This window comes from Pseudomyrmex gracilis, unplaced genomic scaffold, assembly GCF_002006095.1.
Source record: "Pseudomyrmex gracilis isolate BER0280 unplaced genomic scaffold, ASM200609v1 scaffold_138, whole genome shotgun sequence".
Taxonomy (NCBI): domain Eukaryota; kingdom Metazoa; phylum Arthropoda; class Insecta; order Hymenoptera; family Formicidae; genus Pseudomyrmex; species Pseudomyrmex gracilis.
In genome coordinates this window covers 424,881-437,373 of record NW_018020722.1, presented here as the reverse complement: position 1 = coordinate 437,373, position 12,493 = coordinate 424,881, and the positions used below count along the sequence as shown (strand labels likewise).

The following is a 12,493-nucleotide window of genomic DNA, read 5'->3' as shown; positions in this document are numbered from 1 at the left end:
TTTGAGTTTGATTTTTATGCGTTATTTATGACATCTCTCGTAGGTGTATTACATAGTTTATAAGATGTATATATTAGCTGTCATCGCGGTGACAGGTTGTGTTCACTGATGCAACACATGAAAATGAAAATAATAATAGCGCGCGCTTGTGTTGTGCTAGTATTATAAAATATTTAAAAGTAACTGCGCGCGCTCGCAAACGCACGAGAATACAAATTAGTTTGTTCGATCGATAGTTACATCGACAACGTTAGTTTCTATGTGAAAAAGTATTTGTACATGTAATACATATTTCCATAAATTTCACGATCGACAAATTTCTTGCAATAAAGTTTCTTTATTAAAATCACTCGAAAAAGATTTTTTGTTTGTCAGCACGATTATTCTCTCTGACAATGTTTAAAAAGATCCTTATATTTTCCTCATCCACAATATATATTTACAATGTATATATAAAATTCTCTGTAAATACTTTTATAACCCACGAAGACGCGCGTATTTTTTCTCTCGCAACAGCGCGGCAAAACTAAAACGTAAGCTTGAAAGCAACTAAAAAAAATCGAAAAGTTTTATCTCAATCCTGGCAAGGCGCATGAATCTTTTTTAACAGTATTTAGACTTACAAATTTACTTATGCACACGATTATTGATTTTTTTCTTTTTTTTTGTTTACTGTATTTTATCTTGTGAAGTATGTGGTATTAATTTATATATACGTGGTGTTTTTCAGGCAAATATCCGTGCAATTACTGTTCAAGCAAATTCAAACGGAAGGGAAGTCTTGTCACGCATCTGAAATACGAATGTGGCCAACCACCGCGATTCAAATGCCCGTATTGCGACTTGATATCTAAAAAGACGTCGAATATACAGAAACACATTCGCCGAAAACATGACGGCTCTGTTGTTTATGTCATAGACATTTGTCGATTTCCAAATACGCAATATGTATAAAAGTTCAAAACTTGGGTACGTGTATATAGATAAACATATTGTATGTGAAGACGTATAAATATATGAATAGCAATATGTAGTTACATCCTAAAGAGTCCTTACATGTTTTCATTCATACTAGAGCGGTCAGATCACGATCCAGTCAAACTTGATTGTTTTTTTTTCTGAAATTCAACGTTTTATTGAATTTGCATTATTATAGAATACGACAGAATCAAGCGACGTGCTGTTGTTCTTTTTGATTTGACCGTGATCTGATTGCGCTTCGAGTACGAAGTGAGAATCGGTCTTAAGATGTGTTGCGTATGTGTGTGTGTATGTGTGCGTTTTTTAGACGGAAATTGTTACATATTGTCAGTGTTCTTCACAATTGCAAATGTAATAATTTCCAGGAACACACATGAGTCGTATGTGTGTTCCTGGAAATTATTACACTTGTAATTGTGCGGAGACGATGTTGGAGACGATTGTGCAAAGTTGAATCCATCAAACTTGACAAAACTAATTTTGAGATTCGACTTGTCTTGCTTCGATTATGTATACATGATGTTTGTATCTTATAATCTAGCAACACTGCGCTAATATAGACGGTAACGATGGAAGAACGAAGAAATATTCCAACGCGCGGAACGAGTCACGGCACACGCAACTGACATTGACTTTTGTTTTCAGGTGCTTTAGACGCGTCCCTCAGATTGACACAGAGCGGCCTCTTCAAATCCAAGGTATGTTTGTACGGTTGTACGAAATGCGACAGTGTTTACAACAGAAAGACAAATCTGATGAGGCACATGAAGTTCGAATGCGGTCAACCTCCTCGCTTCAAGTGCCCGTACTGCGAACTCGTCTCGAAGAAGACCTCGAACGTGCGGATACACATACGGAGGAAACATCGGGGCAACGACGTTTACGTTCTGAAGAATCCAAAATTCGAATATATAACGACGACGACATTTTGATGTTAGATATACGTAATTTTAAAATATAATAAATTCAGAGCTTTTTTGTAAAATAAAACTAAACCCCGAATTAAATGTCAATGAATTCACCGAAACCCTCCACTCGTCGATCGTCCGATCTTCGATCAGAAACTAGCTACCGCCGCATGCCTTATGAAACTGTCTTTTAATCTCGAACCGCCGAATTTGTAGAAATTTGATTGCCAGTCGCAGACTTTTTTTTTAATAATTTTTCAAATGTGCATTTCTCGAGTGTGTGTGCGTGTGTTTTTTTAAAACGTGCGTTGAGTCTCTTTTGGGTCATGGGACTTTGTTTGGAAGAGAAGTTGAGCTTTATCTCGATATATATCACTCGATACGTAGGTAAAAATCGCGCGCAAAAAAAAAGGTGAGAGAGCGAGTGCGATTGTTTCACGAAAAACTTGTGTTTTTCAGTTCACAGATTCGAAGAGAAAACGAGCGCGAGCGGACGGATTTTTCGCTGTCCAAATTGCAGGAGCGTGTTCCGAAAGGCGCGGGGTCTGCGGGAACACTTGAACTATTTGTGCGGCCAGGCGCCGAGATTCCAGTGCCCTTACTGTAGTCACCGATCGAAACTAATGTCGAATCTTTACAAACATGTGCGCCGTAAACACCACGGCCAGCCGGTTTGGTGTATCGACTTACTGAAGATGTAGCAAAATGTACACAAAACGCGCCTTTGGTTTTTCATCATTTCGCCATTAATGACATTCTACTTTTGTTTGAACATTAATTTCACACTAAGTAACCGTGCGAATGCATGAAGCAAAATACGTAACAATACGTTTTGTCTAATAAAATAACAATTTCTAACAATCGCAAAAGGAGATTCTTGGACGAAACGCTGTCTACATTTGGAGCAGATGTTTCTTTGCGTGTTCAACTTCACGTTATACATATTATAGATAGAAACAAGTTGTCTATTTTATTATGTTTTAACATAAGTTTTTAATATACTTTTTTCGTGACTTTGTTTTTATCGTGCGAGTACTGCGTAGCCGTTCGTGTTTTGCACTTCTTTTTTCTTCTTGCAGACACAATTTTTCCCATTGACTGTGGTTTCTTCGACAAGATGGAGACGCCACCGAGGTCGCAACTTGAAACCAAATTTCCTTGTCCGAACTGCACCAGCGTTTTCAACCGGAAGAACAACCTGCAAAAACATCTCAAGTACGAGTGCGGCCAGTCGCCGAGATTCAAGTGTCCTTATTGCAACTACCGTTCGAAGAAGACCTCGAATGTACGCGCGCACATACGCGGGATTCACAGCAGCAATGACGTCTTTGTGATCGATGTGAAAAAAGATCGATGTGAATCGAATAATGATCGGCAGTTCGGAAAACTTTGAATTGTCAAAAGTCATTTAGAGACAAGATTTGAAGGTCACATTTAAGTTTAATTAACGACAATCAAAACATACAATTGTGCATAAAGTTGGTGTTTTTATATAAGAATGTATTGCTCTTTTTTATTAAATAACTTTATAAGAACATATATATATATATATATACGTATACGTATATACATATATACGTATGTATATATACGTGAATAAACTGCGAGTTTTTTACGTTTGCATGAATGAATTTTGTTATTTACTACAGCAAGGACACATCCATGAATCCAACGTGACAAACCGAAGTCAACTCACACAACGAGATATTTTCGGGATGACAGTATCTCCCGATATCGTTACACATTCTTGATCTGTATTTGTCTCTTTCCGTCTCTTCGCAGTATCAAATTAAATGGACGCGACACCTTCCGACGAAGCTCTGACGTACGTCTTCTGAACGTTTTCTTGCAGATCTGGTGGTCGGCTCCAAGATGCTATCCGAAGCGAAGTTTACTAACATCGGGCGGTTTCCTTGCCCAAAGTGCTCGAGCATCTTCAGCCGGAAGAACAATCTCTACTCGCACGTCAAGTTCGAGTGCGGGCAGCTGCCGCGCTTCGGCTGTCCTTACTGCAACTACGCCTCGAAGAAATCGTCCAACATACGTGCTCACGTGCGCAGAAAGCACCTCGGCTGCGAAGTCCATGTGATACGCGTCTCACTAGCGAACGTCTTCTAATCATTTTTATCGAACAAGCTTACTTAGCTTAACACACGAGGCTGGTGTGTTTAAAATACTCTTGGGACATTTCCGTGTACTTAGCACTAAGTCTACGTGCACGTGAGAAGCAGTTTTATCAAACTGCTTCGTCTTTCTCTAGTGATCATTTCCGAAGTGATTACTTCGCTTTGTTCTTGTCGCGCACAGAAAGTCAATATTATATTTAGTCAATATATAATACTAGCTTTGTTATTTAGTTAGAGAATAAAATTGCATAAAAACATTCTTGCGAACATGACTTGCGAACATGACTTGCGAACATGACTCTTGTTACTTTTCGGTAGTTCCTTGTTTAAGATAACTCGCCTAACGGAAGAAAACGATCGCATGAGATCCCCACGTCACCCAGAATCACTGACGACTTGTTTTTAAGCACAGGAAGATCGTTGGCACACTCCCTTCATCATTTACCGTAAAATTGTCTGCAATTCGAAGAAAGTTTAACACACACGCACAATTTCCATTAAAAACAAAAATCACCTCTTTTTTCAACTCTTCATCTTTTTTTTCTATCCTATCTATCTGCATCGGATCACGTGTCGCGGTACAATCGAAACTTTGACGGGATCGACGCGCCTGTTTGTGTTGCAGACTGACACTGTATGATCGTCCCGTTGTCGTCCACATTTACGCACACGCGGACGTACGATTTTGACATGTCGTTTCCTTCGGCGATCGCGATCGACGATCATCGACGATGTTCGACGGGGCAGAAGCTGGCGAAGCCGTATCCGTGCGACAAGTGCAGCAGCGAGTTCAAGCGGAAGGGCGGTCTTACGTATCATCAGAAGTACGAGTGCGGCCAGCCGCCCCGATTCAAGTGCGCGTACTGTACGTATGTCGCCCGTCACATCTCGAACGCCCGCCGACACGTGCGCAAATGCCATCCAGGACAGGACATGCAGATCACCGATTTGCATCTGTCCAGTCAGACGCAGTATCAGCAACCGCGGCGCAATCTCTGAGGTCGCGCGTCGTCCGGCAAGACTGTCTCTCATCCTGAAGAACGACGATACGCGAAGACCAAAGAGAACAGCTTGCTGCACCGTGCGGTACACTCGAAACGTCGTACGAAGATGATCTGTCGTCAAAAATCAACGTCGCATCCGACAAGAACGGTAGAGATCGAAGACTTTAATCTCTTGTTCCTCAGTACATTAATCACGAGTGCGAATTGTATTACATAGATACGGGTATTTTTCTCTTTTTTTCAGTGATACGCACAGGACATCTCGGGCTTTCGTCGCCTCTTGTTTCGCGAATTCCCTCAGTTCGCTCGAAGAAATAGACTACGATAGAAGATAGACGTTGGCTGTGCCGCGAAGACAGTGTCCGCTGATACTTTTAAGAAAGACGTACCACGGAAAATAGTGCCAAAACTAGTGTTTTACGGATTGTTATATATGAATTTAGTCGTGAATCAAATTGCAAGATTTACACAGACGCAATTAGTTTTAATGTGTAAATCCAAGTGAAGAAAAAACGAACTAAAAAAGAAACTAGTGAAACGTGTTGGTGAAGCAATTTTTCAATAATCAAACCACATATGTTGGTACGTTTTTGTTCTTTAATTTTTTTATCATCGTCAGCTTTAACGAAAAGAAATGAGAATATTTCCAAATACAAAAATTATTGATTTTGAAAACAGATAGAACGTATCTTAATATGTAAATTCCACAAAAAAATCAGATGAAATATCATACTTGCTTTTCGTTAAGAAATATAATAAATTATTATCTTCTGTGATAATTTATAGTCTTTATGATTTAAGTATATGTTGTACAATAATTTTTTTTTATTTTTTTTAAGAAAAAATTTTGAAAAGCATAAATGTGATTGAAGAGCATAATTGTGATTGGTAAAAAGTATTATTTATGACAAATTTCTCAAATTGCATGGTATCGATGTAATCACAGCGTTATTACTTTGTTATCTGTTACGTGTCACTCGTCTACATTTATCTTTTCGCTCAGGCACGAGCTGGACGCACAGTTGTATCACTGTCCAGTTTCTGCCGCTCAACGTGCTTTATACACCATCGGCACGATCGATATCTGCTATTTTTTACTGTTACTGTATAATTTAGCGAATATATATTAGTAAACAAAATCACAAAGAAAAGTAAAAAATTGCTGCTTATACCAATGACATGACGATTCAGCAGCTCTCGATGCAAGATGAAAATAAGAGCCACTATAGTAGCATTTTATCTTGAACTATCGCTTAGACTCTAAGCCTTAGAGAAAAGTCACTATAGTGGCGCGCAGTATTAAATGATTAAATAAAGTTATTGTCATTGTTTCTATAAAGTTACACAAAGAATCGCGATTACTCGGTATTATTGCGAAATGCTGGCGATAGTTTATGCTTAAATTATAGTGATTTGATTTTAAGAAATTATTATTTAGTGTTGTTATATTAAGTAGAAATACCATTTGTGCACATTTCACATTTGCTACCACATTGGTGTGTTCTCTGTTGTGATACAACATCGCAAATGTATACATATGTAAAGTAATATTCGCTGAAAAAAAAAAAAAAAAAACAAAAAAACAGTAGCGTAAGATTTCACTTAATTTAAGACGTCTATTTAAAGCGTTTAATTATTACACACGCATACATCGCTTAGATTATATCGTCAAGATTTTCACAACATATCTTAAATTTCGTACGAGTGTATTATTATATACATAGATACATATAGTCGTTGTGTGTGATAGTTCAATATTGTTACTCACAATTAAGGATCAGTATTATTAAGTTTAAGATATATACTAATAGAATTTTCGAGTGTTTAGAAAATAAAGTTGTGTGTTACAATCTTTTTACAAAAGATAGTCACATTTCGTTTATTTCTTTGTCTCTTTCTCAGTGAAATTTGACATGTTATTTGCGTGAGATGCGTGCAAGAATCAGTGACAATCTTTGTTGTTTAGCAAATTATTTATACGCAGTTTTTATTGAAGGTTTTGTTTTAAGCGTGAATTATACGCGGAAACTGTAGATACACGTTACGTGTTATGTATAAGAAATAAAACGCTATTATTGAATTTTACATTTTTACTGTATTTATATATCTCCGCGAAATTTATATAATTTATTTATTATTTAGTTTTATATATTTACGTGTAATAATTTGTTACATTTTATTTTTTGTTTATAGTTATGATGCTTTTGCGGCGCATTTTAACAATTCTTTTCGCATGGCTTTCAGGTTGAAACTGCGTCTGTGCCGTTTTATATACCGATGCTTCGTGAACATTTCAGTTCGTTTCTTGACAAAGTGTGAACCAAGATATTCACGAAACGTCGAGAACTACACACATTATTTATTTATTGAAGTTTACATTAGTTATATACGTGTATGAAATCGGAAAGTATCGAAGTTGTGTGCAGTTCTTCAGCAAAGTAAAATTTTTGAATTTCTTCGAGCGCAGAATAGAATGCCAGAGTAGAAACTTTTCGATCTCAACGACAAATTTGTTTCGGCGATTTGAAAAATTTCCGTAAAGAACATTTCTTCCGCAATATTCTGATTGATTCGGATCGCATCAAAGTCTTCGCATAAGTTTTGAACTCAACTGTCGTAAAATCGTAACAATCACTGATTGAACATCTCTTTTGCTTCTGTTTCAGATAACCTGATTACCTTCGTGCCTGTTAAATCGAAGAAATATACACGTGGGTCGAGATGCCCACGCAACCAAAGTGCTTACATTGATAAGCCAAAGTTTCCCTGCCCTCGGTGTCCGAGTGTCTTCAGTCACAAGAACAATCTCTACTATCACTCGAAGTTTGAATGCGGCCAATTGCCGCGATTCAATTGTCCGTATTGCGTTTACCGCACCAAGCACGTGTCGAACGTGCGAGCACACGTGCGCAGAAAACACCCCGGTCACGAAGTGTTTGCCATCGATGTGGGCGCGTAGTAGAAAATCGAAAAATATCTGTGCACTGCGATATGAGATGTTTTTTACACTTTTGTTTTTTGTTTAACTGAGAAAAGAGTTTTTTGTAATTTTTCTGCAGATAATGTCGGAAAAAATATATAAGTGTATATTTAAAATTTGAATGAAAAAAAACGAGCAGTTACAGAAGAGCGCACCATATCGTTCCGCTCCAGGGAAAGTATTTCTCGGAAATTTCTTCTTTGGCTGCTTCTACTAGTGCGTTTTCCTTCTCAGGCCGTTGGATGGAGACCGAAGGAGTACGACGCACAGTAGTAGGAACAGCCAGAAGAGAAATTTCAGAGAAGTACTTCCTCTGGAGCGGAACAATATAATGCACTTCTCTGTACATATTTGTATACACTTGTGCGTGTGATTTACATACGTGAGCTGTGTTGACTGATCTTCTATTTTACATTCATAAAATAATTATAACTGGCCTACTTTAAGAGGGAGGAGAGTTTTTTTTTGTGAGTTTGTGTAGTTTAAATATCTAGATTTTGGTAGTATTATACCGTGTATACAATTCAAAATATTGTATTATATACATACATAATATATAATAATATTTACTACAAAAAATAAAATTAAAATAATAAACAGTAAAAAATAATTTGTTAACAATGAGCATACAAAAAAGTTTAGATTTGTTTTTCAATGTGATATTTATCTGGAAGATATTATCTGTTTTAGATAATATTTGAAAAAAAAAAGAAAACAATTACACAAATTCATACAGCAATAAACAAGTCTAGTCGAATAAATGTTAGAGTTTTGATGCGTTTATCATACGAACATTTAGACGCAAAAATGTTGCAAGTGTATTGATATTAGTAACATAATTATGATCTTAAATAAATTTATATATTTCTTTTTTTAATATAAATAATTACAACTCGACAACTGACTTGGATTTATAGGTGATAAAAATTCATAAGAAATTATTTGCCTAGATACTTTGTTTGAAATATTTAAAGAGAAAAATATATTTTTGGTTATACTTTTTATATTATATTATGTAATGCTATAATAAATGTAAGTATTATTGTGTTTTCAATATGCAAATGTCGACTTTTGGAAAGCATCTCTGTTTGCGAGCCTACGACATCCTGGGCAACACACCAGGAACACAACTATTATAATTGTATTAACGATTCGTTATCGTTTTTCGTTATTCTCTCGCAAATATTAACGCAAGCTTCGTTAATTAAAAGTTGAAGATTTTTTAAATTTTCTTGAATCTAAGTTTTATAGCTTTAATTTTATTATATCAACTAATGATCTAATGAGTCTGTTCTCAGAAAGTGTATTTTAAGAGATTGATTTTACTATTGAATTTTTTTGTATAGCATAAAATTATTCGGATTTCTTATTCAAATGTTAATAAAAAGAGACGTAACATAGAATGTAACATAGTTAATAATAACTTCAGTGTCTGGTAGCGAAAACATTTAAAAAAATAAAAAATAATAATAAATTATTAAATAATAAACTCTGGATTTTAGCGGTTTCAGCGTGAGATCAGTGTACAATATTACTAACAAGTTTTATCTTAGATAGATCGATTATTTAATTCCCACAAAATAGTAATAACACAAGTTTCGTATTTAAATATACATAAACAATAAACATGTATAAAATGATAATATAAAAATAATAATATTATTGCACTTTATTGATTTAATTAATTGTAGATTATCTTGCACCAGATTGCAAAGGCTGGGTTTTTTTCTTATTTCTTTTATTAAACATAAAAAACACTCTATTCGCACAATATTTAATAACAGTGAACGGAACTCTGCAATGTTTCGCACGATATAAAGCTTCAAGATCGCGATAATTCTGTTAAAGCCCGTGCTTCGCCTTTTCGCCTCAAATTATACGCTGTAAAATTTTCTGTTCCCAGAAATCTCACCGGCACTCTTCACCACCAACGGAATGAGGAAGAGTTATCCTTGCCACAAGTGCGGACACAGATTCACACGCAAGAACAATCTGTATCATCACCTTAAGTTCCAGTGCGGCCAGTTGCCGAGATTCAATTGTCCCTACTGCACGTATCGAACGAAACACGCGTCCAACGTGAGATCTCACGTGCGCAGGATACATCCGGATCAGCAAGTCTACGTTCTACGTATGCACCAAGAATAGGAGTCAACCGAGACGAAGAATAATATTTCCAAGTTTTACATACGCACACACGTATACGCACGTTTTAATTTAACGAGTCGTTCACATGATATACTTACATTAAGCGTTTTTACCATAGATTGACATGCAAATTTTGCAGATCCTGTGAATATTTGATATATTAGAAAAATAAATTATTGTTTATTAAAACATCCTAGCTTTATGCTGTATATACATATGTATTTCTTTTTTTATTGTTTAATACTACTTGTCTGAGCACGCGTGGTTATATAAAACTAGTAAAAACTAGAAAAAAAAAAACTAATTTTGGATGCGTTGTAATAACTTAAGAGGAAGAAAGAGTATCACACACACACACACAAGCTTTACATAGCGCGGCATCTTCCACAAGTTAATTCTTTTTTAGAGTTTCTTTTGTTTTGCGGATGTGTAAGGTGTTAAATATTTACGATATTTTTAGGTAAGAAATATCAATGCATTGAAAAGGTTTGTTATTTTGGTCGTTTTGTTTTTATTTGTCATGCGAACGCGACAGAAGATCTCACGAATCCTTATCCCGATGTTTACGCTGATTTTGACAAAAGTAGTTTGTTGAAGGTGAAAAAGTAGTGTCTTGCCAGTTTGTTCTGACTAACGACGTGAATCAATCGCTCCGTTACGAATTTTTTGTTACAGAAATCAATCCTTGCGTTATTTGGCTGCCTGCTGTCTCAGAAATCAATCGCCGCTGGATTCGCCAAAGTATTCCTACGCACAAAAAATATTGCTGCACCAACAATTGCGGGAGCGCTTTCACCCATCGCGGTTCCCTCACGAGGCATTTACGTTACGAGTGCCAGCAAGAACCGCGCTTCAAGTGCCCTTATTGCAATTGGTTTCGCTCAAGATGGACATCCGATGTCTACAAGCACGTGCGCAAGTCTCATAAAGGCTGCGCCGTGCAGTGCATCGATATTGGCATAAATTAGGAAGATGGGCGTAATTTGTTTCTTTGGAACTTATATGTTCGTGTATCTTATATTTTTGAAACAAAATAATAAATAAAAATTTACATACACCGATTCGTCGTTTTTTATATGCTCTAAGATTGATTTCCGTATACGTGTCTTCTTGATCTGTTCTCCACTTGTTACATCTTCATATGCGGGGTTCAAGTTCACAGAAAGTGTTTTGATTTATTTATCACTTTCTCATTTAAATCTGTATCGTTGAGAAAATACAGATATCGTTACGTGACATGTCAGAGAAACAAAATATGATGAAGTGAAATTGTTGAAAAGAGCGTGTCAAATACAATCACACTCATAAAATCTTACGGTTTTCCTTATCTCTGTTTCAGAGTTTTTCACGGATTAGGTCAATGCGATTCTCTCCGTCCTACGTACAACGAGTTATATGTTTACGATAGTTTAAGAAGAAAATGTAGAGAAAAACAATTACAACACGAGAAAAAACAATTAGAAATATTTATAATTACAATTAGAAACATTGGGTCATTGAGTATGAAACTTAACAAAAATATACATATATATATTTATATTTTTGTTAAATTTTCATATTTAATGGCTCGATATTTCCAAGTATTCGATATTTCTAACCGCGTTTCCATTTTGACGCGCTTAATAATCAAGCGAAATTTGTTTTTTTTTTTTTATGTTCACAGGTATCTTACGACATTTCTTTCGGGAAAAAGCGGAACGTTACGGTCGTTTGCCTGATGACAAGAAGTTTCAGTGTCCAAATTGCCCCAGCACGTTCGTGTGGAAGTGTACTCTGAAGAGACACTTGCGTAACGAGTGCGGTAAGGAGCCGCGCTTCAAGTGTCCTCACTGCGATTATCGCGGCAAGTGGAAGGCCAATGTCTGCCGGCATATTAAAAGAGTGCACAAGAATTGCAACATTTACGTGCTGACCACCGCCACTTCTACTTCTGGATGACCCCGAGCCTGCTTCAATATGCGGCGTAATTTTTGAAACGTCACATTTCGGAAAACTATTCGGTACAGCTATTGAACATATCTAAATTGTACTACTTTCCGATAACAATATATAACAAATGTTATTTTATATCTACCGAGCTACGTCACGCGCTAATTTCAAATGAAACAAAACAAAAATTGAACAATTGCGTTTGTCGCGTTAAAAAAAAGAAAGTAACGAAGAAACGATGATAAAAAAAAGGGCGTTTGAAATGACTAAAATTATTTAGGAGAAGATTAATATTAGCAGAAGTTATAATTCTGTAACTTCTACCGAATTTATAATTATTTAATATTAATAATTAGAAAAACTGTAAATAAATGAAGAGGTACACACATAATAGAATATTATTAGATAGTGTATCTC

General features: G+C 36.0%; 1 protein-coding gene and 1 long non-coding RNA gene across 3 annotated transcripts; both read left to right on the top strand.

Annotated features, from left to right (window-relative positions):
- The first annotated feature begins 385 nt into the window (after positions 1 to 385).
- LOC109856939 lies at positions 386 to 6,594 on the top strand. Of its 2 annotated transcripts, XR_002250438.1 has the most exons (3): positions 386 to 969; positions 1,627 to 2,596; positions 2,969 to 6,594. It is a non-coding gene; the product is annotated as an uncharacterized LOC109856939 (long non-coding RNA). The 2 variants fall into 2 exon arrangements; XR_002250437.1 differs by having other exon boundaries at positions 1,627 to 6,594.
- Positions 6,595 to 9,934: 3,340 nt separating this feature from the next.
- Positions 9,935 to 11,115, top strand: LOC109856974 (zinc finger protein 845-like). The gene is made up of 3 exons (XM_020432768.1): positions 9,935 to 10,130; positions 10,608 to 10,730; positions 10,823 to 11,115. The coding sequence occupies exons 1-3, from the start codon at positions 9,935 to 9,937 to the stop codon at positions 11,113 to 11,115; spliced, it is 612 nt and encodes a 203-aa protein (XP_020288357.1).
- The last annotated feature ends 1,378 nt before the right edge of the window (positions 11,116 to 12,493 follow it).

Excerpts from the sequence above, each read along its gene's own strand:
- LOC109856974 (XM_020432768.1), top strand. The coding sequence starts at position 9,935 with ATGAGGAAGAGTTATCCTTGCCACAAGTGCGGACACAGATTCACACGC. Across the intron at positions 10,131-10,607 it reads TCAGCAAGTCTACGTTCTAC|GTAAGAAATATCAATGCATT; the intron begins GTATGCACCAAG and ends CGATATTTTTAG. Across the intron at positions 10,731-10,822 it reads TTACGCTGATTTTGACAAAA|AAATCAATCCTTGCGTTATT; the intron begins GTAGTTTGTTGA and ends TTTTTGTTACAG.